Below are 7222 nucleotides of genomic sequence, written 5' to 3' on the forward strand. Positions count from 1 at the left end.
ATGTGTTCTGTCTGTCTGTATGTATGTCCATCTGTATGTGTCTGTCTGTCTGTCTGTCTGTCTGTATGTATGTCCATCTGTATGTGTCTGACTGTATGTCTGTCTGTATGTCTGTCTGTCTATCTGTCTGTCTGTCTGCCTGTCTGTGTATCTGTCAATCTTTCTCTCCATCTCCCTTTCCCTCACTCTCTCCCCCTCCCTCACTCTCTCCCCCTCCCTTTCTTTCCTCATCCCCCCACTCTCTCTCTCCTCCCCTCTCATTGGCTTTAAGCATATGCTTGCTATTCAGCCCTGTCTTTATTGTAAGACAAGGTTGTTGTTGTTTTTTTTTGAAGTGTTTATTATTTTTTATTTTCTTCAATTTTTTTTTTTTTTTATCTTTCTGAAGTATAAAACCTTAAAACTATGTTGGTCATCAGGTTTAAAAAATAGTCAGGGGGTGGGGTTGTTACTGGGCTGCTTTCACAGAGTAGGTCAAACCATTATCTGACCACTTGCTGTTATATTGTGTGGGTCAGACTTACTATTTGGTTGCTGGCTGAGGCAGCAGACTAAGCTGTTTATTTGTTTGTTTGTTTATTTAATTATTTGATTATCTATTTTTTTTTTTTTCAAACTTCATTGTACTTTCTATACTCTTTTACTTGTTTCAGTCATATGACTGCGGCCATGCTGGAGCACCATGCGGCCATGCTGGAGCACCAGCAAATCGACCCCCCAGGACTTATTCTTTGTAAGCACAGTACTTATTCTATCGGTCACTTTTGCCGAACCGCTAGGTTACAGGGACGTAAACACACCAGCATCGGTTGTCAAGCGATGTTGGGGAACAAACACAGACACACAGACATACACACACACATACATATATATACATATATACGACAGGCTTCTTTCAGTTTCCATCAACCAAATCCACTCACAAGGCTTTGGTCGGCCTGAGGCTATAGTAGAAGACACTTGCCCAAGGTGCCATACAGTGGGACTGAACCCGGAACAAACTGCTTACCACGCAGCCACTCCTACACCTATTGTTATCTTTTATCTTTTAACTTGTTTCTGTCATTAGACTGCGGCCATGCTGGGGCACTGCTTCCAGGAATTTTTAGTTGACATCTGTATTTTTTTTAAGCTTGGCACTTATTGTGCCAGTCTCTTTTGCTGACGCTAAACTACAGGAACATAAACAAACCAACACCAGTTGGTAAGCAGTGGGAAGTGGCGGGGGGGGGCAAAGAAACCAACACAAGGACATACACAAACACACACACACACAAATGTGGCTGTGTGATAAGAAGCTTGCTTCCCAACCACATGGTTCAGGGTTCAGTCCCACTGCATGGCACCTTGGGCAAGTGTTTCTACTATAGCCTTGGGCCGACCAAAGATTTGTGAGTGGATTTGGTTGATGGAAACTGAAAGAAGCCCATTGTGTATATATAGGGTGTGATGGTAAATCGTTGTCATTTTACAATTTTAATTTCGTGCATGTGCATTGTTTGTTTTTGATTTTGTTGACTACACAGTATAGTAGGGTCAGTTGAGCACTGTCTGTGAGAAAAACAGCACCATACTACAATTCACTCTGCCAGAAATTTGGAAATGACATGTTGTACTGCTTAGCATTCATGCCAGAAGCTCTAATATGAACATTTCAGAACGTTTGGGTGTCAATCTGAGGTATGTACAGAGAGAGATAAATATCAAACATCCAGTCAACATCATAGTGTTTGGAGTGATCACTAGTGTTGGCAACGTTATGCCTCCATTCATCTTTCCACACAGCCTCACACTCAACACGGAGGACTACATCAAAGTGCCTAGAGGAGGTGGTGCTGCCCTGAGTCAAAAGGGTGGCTGCTGGAAGACCCTCTGTCTGGCAACAAGATTCTGCACAATGCCACACAAGTAGCAGAACCCAGTCGTGGCTGTCAGACAATTTCTGTGACCACATCACCCCTAAGATCTGGCCACCTAACTCCCCAGACTGCAACCCCCTTGATTATTATGTGTGGGGTGCAGTTGAGTGAGAAACCAACAAAACTCCTTGTAACTGAAAGCAAGGATTATGGCAGCATTCACCAACTTAAACAAGGAGATCAGCCAGAAGAGTTGCAGGAGATCATTGAAGCCAATGGCGATTTTATTGAATAAATTTATTCTTTAGTTTTTTCAGGATATTTTTATGTAATTTTGGTAAATATATCCGTTAAAATGAGGTGTCGGTGTTATTTTCATTTTTGCATAATTTAGACCAGTGCTACTCAAAGTGGCAGTCTGTGGATATACATATACATATACACATACATACACATTTAATAGTGAGGAACTTTACTATATATGTATGTGTGTGGGTGTTTGTATCTCCTTGCCTTGAATTTGTGTAATAGTTGTAAATGAGTGTCCCTGTCATGCAAGCAGTGTCCATTTCTAATCTTGAGTGAAATTACGAGGAGGTACCCAAAAGTAACCGGAAACGCTTTGTGTGGGACAAGCTCGTTGTAGTTCAGGCTTCTGCTGGTAGAAGCCACCCTGATGTGACCCTCAGGCATCAGCCTGCCCACAGGCGTTGTCCTGTGAGGACATACTGCCACGTGGTGCGTCTTTGTTTTGCAGTGTTTCTCCCTTGTTCGTCGATTTTTGCGATAGTTTAAACGAAGGAACAGCGTGCTTCCGTGAAATTCCGTTTTCTGCTGGGAAAAACTGCGGATGAAAGAGTTGTCATGCTTCTAACAGCTTCTAACATGCTTCTAACAGCTTACAAGGACGCTGTCATGAGCAAAACACAAATCTACGAGTGGTTTCCACACTTCAGGAATTTTTGTAGTTTGTTTGTTCCTTCTCGAGCCATGCCTGGATCATAAGGGCCTGTTTCCCGGTTTCTTGGCGTATAGGTTCATTGCAGGTGAGCTTCAAGATGCAGGAGGAAAGAGTGAGAGAAAGTTGTGGCGAAAGAGTCAGCATAAGTTCGCCATTACCTTCTGCCAGAGCCGCGAGGAGCTTAGGTTTTTCACTCATAAACACACACATCGTCCGGTCTGAGATTCGAACCCGCGATCCCTCGACCGCGAGTCCGATGCTCTAACCACTAGGCCATGTGTCTCCACACGCTTTAGGAATGGTTACCTGTCGCCTGAAAACCAATCTCGTTCAGGGCAACCGTCGACCACCCGAACAAATGAAAACATCATAAAAATTCATGAACCGATCTTTCCAGGACCGTTACCGAACAATTGACGAACTTGTTGATATGGCTGGTGTGTCCTGCAGCTCCTGCCAACGAATTTTGAGCGAGGAATTGCGAATGACAAGAATTGCAGCAAAATTTGTGCCACGCTTGCTCACCGAAGTTTAAAAGCAGTCGTGACTGAATGCATTGTCGTGAACTGAAAGAACAGTTGGAAGTTGACCCGGAACATATTGTCGAAGGCCATCAGCGGTGATGAAAGCTGGTGTTACGTTTTTGCAGATGTGGAAGAGGTGAAGATTAGTATGACGGAGGCGTTAAAAGGTATCACTTTGCAAGAGTTCTAGTATTGCTTCCAACAGTGGAAAACACGACTGGACCGATGCATTGCTTCAAATGGAAAATACCTTGAAGACGATAAAAGTGTAAACATGTAGAACTAGGTGAAGAGAATAATATCGCAAAATTCCAGTTTCTTTTGGGTACCCCCTTACATATATCTAGTTATGGAGAAATATTTCCTTACTTGGAAAATGGCAACGGTTGTTAACAGGAAAGGCATCCAGCCAAAATCTAAACAATGATGATGATGATTGTTGTACCAATATGTTACAAGATAATAATAATTAATAATAATAATAATAATAATGATAATAATAATAACCTCAATCCAGCTATAAATACCAGGAAATACTTGAGGTAGATGGAATCAAACACCACGACATGAAGGAAAAGACAAAAAGTGAATACCTGTGGCGAGTGAGAAAAATATTGGCTTCAAAGCTGATTGCCAGAAGCATACTTTCGGCAATAAACTTGCGCGCAGTCGCAGAATTTTGGTATGGCGCTGGAATCCTGAAATGAACAGAGGAGGGGCTAAAAGAGAAAGACAGGAAGTCAAGAAAGCTCCTAATTATGCACGAGTCCCATCATCCACGTACAGACACTGATCACCTATATATGAAGAGAATAAGTGTGGAAGACTGCATATGTGTTGAACTCAAGAGCCTTAATGAGATACATAGCCCAAAGTAAGGAAACCTTGCTGGTAACAGTTAGGAACGAGGGAATATTGAGAGCAGAGCAAAAAGGAAAAACAAAGGAAGAAGTAAAAAAAGGATATGAAGAAGAATTATGCAAGAAGGGAATACACAATCAATTCCATGAAGCCACAACAGAAGTTGCTGGAAAAAAATAGATGGGATTGGCTAATGAAAGGACCCCTCCCCCCCCCACACACACACACACAAAAGAGACGGAGAGCTGGCAGCGCAAGATCTAGCTTTAACCACGAATTGGAGGGTCGACCTTAGGAATGAGCAAGTGTTGTCCCTATTGTCATCGGAGCATTGGTTCAATCCACCCAACCTGAAAAAACATTTGGAATCTTTAGAAATACCTTACAACCTAGGTGTATTGCCGCATCTGCTATAGAGTGGATGAAACCATTGCCCATATCACGAACGAATGCCCTAGACTTGCCAAAAACTGCTACAAGTTGTGGGAACACGATCAGATGGCGAAATGGCTACATTGGAAACTGCGAAAAGTGGGGGCTAGAGAGAGGCAAGACGTGATATGAGCACAAACCGCATAGTGTGATGGAGACTAACAAAATCCTCTGGGATTTCCCAGTCCAAGTAGATTAGGCGCTAGAGCATAACAGACCGGACCTAGTACTGGTGGACAAGGTGCACTATATATGTTATATAGTTGATGTTGCATGCCCCTTTGACCCACGAACAGTCAAGAAGGAAGGCGAAAAGATAGATACAAGCCTCTTAAGTACGAAATAGCCCGGGTATGGAAAATGAGGAAGGTAAAGATAGTGCCAATTATTGTTGAGTCTTTGGGAACAGTATCAGAAAGCGTCAAGAGGAATATAAAGGAAATTGGAATAGAGTGCCCAGTAGAACTGTTACAAAAGGTTTGCCTCCATGGCATGGCCAGAATGATCAGGAAAATATCAGATAGCTGAAAAGAACGAACAGCTTGGTACCGTAGGCTGCAGGTAGTAAACCCGCTACGCATGCAAGGCTCCAGGCGCTCCAACAAAACCTGTGATAAAGAGGAGAAAATAATAATAATAATTATAATAATAATGATGATGATGATGGTTTCAAATTTTGACATAAGCCCAAATATTTCAGGGGAGGGGCTAAGTCGATTACATCAGCCCCAGTGCCAGTGCTCAACTGGTACTTATTTTATCGACATCGAAAGGATGAAAGGCAAAGTTGACCTCGGCAGTATTTGAAATCAGAATGTAAAGACGGACGAAACGCCGCTAAGTACTTTGTCTGGCGTGCTAACGATTCTGCCTGCTCGCCGCCTTAATAATAATAATAATAATAATAATAATAATAATAATAATAATAATAGGAGTGGCTGTGTGGTAAGTAGCTTGCTTACCAACCACATGGTTCCGGGTTCAGTCCCACTGCGTGGCATCTTGGGCAAGTGTCTTCTACTATAGCTTCGGGCCGGCCAAAGCCTTGTGAGTAGATTTGGTAGACGGAAACTGAAAGAAGCCCGTCGTATATATGTGTATGTTTGTGTGTCTGTGTTTGTCCCCCTAGCATTGCTTGACAACCGATGCTGGTGTGTTTACGTCCTCGTAACTTAGCGGTTCGGCAAAAGAGACCGATAGATTAAGTACTGGGCTTACAAAGAATAAGTCCCGGGGTCGATTTGCTCGACTAAAGGCGGTGCTCCAGCATGGCCGCAGTCAAATGACTGAAACAAGTAAAAGAGTAAAGAGAGAGTAAAGAGAATGTTTGAAATAGCATAAAACGTGGAGAAAATACTTTATGAAAGGATGAAACATTGGAATACTGAATTCGACGGAGGAAAACAAAAACTCGGAAAAATGAAGATCAAACGCAGAATATACGAAGGTGATGCTATTCATATTGGCCATTACACCGGTCACTATGATACTACGAAAAGTTAAAGTTGCTTACGATTTGGGAAAAGGAAATGGTCAGATAAATTATCTCCTTTTCATGGATGATATAAAGGTTTATGCGAAAAATAAGAAAGGTCTTGAAAGTCTTGTACGTACTATTCACGTTTTTTCGAATGATGTAGGTATGGAATTTGGGATAGAAAAGTGTGCTACATTGAAAATGAAACGAGGAAGATCTAAAAGAAGCCAGGAAATTGAAATGCTAAACGGGCAAACAATGGGAGCGGTTGAGAAAGGGCAGTGGTATAAGTACTTGGGAATACTGGAAGCAGACGAAATAAAAAATGAAGAAACGAAACAAATTACCAGCAGGGAGCACACAAGGAGAGGAAGAAAATTATTGCAGTCAAAGCTGAATTCCAAAAGTCTTATTGAAAGCCATAAATTGAAGAGCAGTACCCTTATTCAGATATGGAGTTGGAATTATAAACTGGACCAAATCAATATAAAGGAACTTGACAGAAAAACTAGAAAATTGTTGACAATGTACGGAGCCCACCATCCGAAAGCTGACATCAACCGGCTGTCTTTGAGAAGAGACCAGGCTGGAAGAGGCTTAATAGTAATAGAAGAATGTGTACAGATAGGAAGGAAAAGTTTAGTAGAGTATTTATAGAGCAGCATAGAAAAACTACTAAAGACTGAATAAAGAACAGGTGATGAAGCGCGTAATCTCTCTCTATATAAAGCTGAGGTTGTCTGTGTATGGCAGGTTTGGTAGCCTTCAACTAACACTATCTCCTCCGAGACCCTGCGGTGCAAGTTGACCAAAATTGAGAGTATGACAGAAGAAGGCTTGCTCTTCCTTCCGTAGAAGAAAAAATTCAAATCGAACCATGTTAACACCAAAAATTATTTACATCAAAAAGGTGCTTTTTTTCTGTCGCCATTTTTCGGTGTATTTCAACCAGAAAAAGGTTCACGTAAAGAGAATAACAAGCTACATAATGCAAAAGTTTTACTTTTCGAAAATTCCAATTCTAAAGGGTCGAAACAAACCCGAGCAACGCCGGCCGATACTGCTAGTAGGAGAAAAGGACAAAAATGAAATACAAAGAGAGCACGTC

At 41.9% G+C, this 7222-nt stretch overlaps 1 protein-coding gene across 1 annotated transcript; it reads left to right on the plus strand.

Moving 5' to 3' along the window:
- Positions 1-6120: 6120 nt before the first annotated feature.
- LOC115217830 lies at positions 6121-6771 on the plus strand. Its single transcript, XM_029787513.1, has one exon. The coding sequence runs from the start codon at positions 6121-6123 to the stop codon at positions 6769-6771; it is 651 nt and encodes a 216-aa protein (XP_029643373.1).
- The last annotated feature ends 451 nt before the right edge of the window (positions 6772-7222 follow it).

Source organism: Octopus sinensis, linkage group LG12, assembly GCF_006345805.1.
Source record: "Octopus sinensis linkage group LG12, ASM634580v1, whole genome shotgun sequence".
NCBI classification, from domain to species: domain Eukaryota; kingdom Metazoa; phylum Mollusca; class Cephalopoda; order Octopoda; family Octopodidae; genus Octopus; species Octopus sinensis.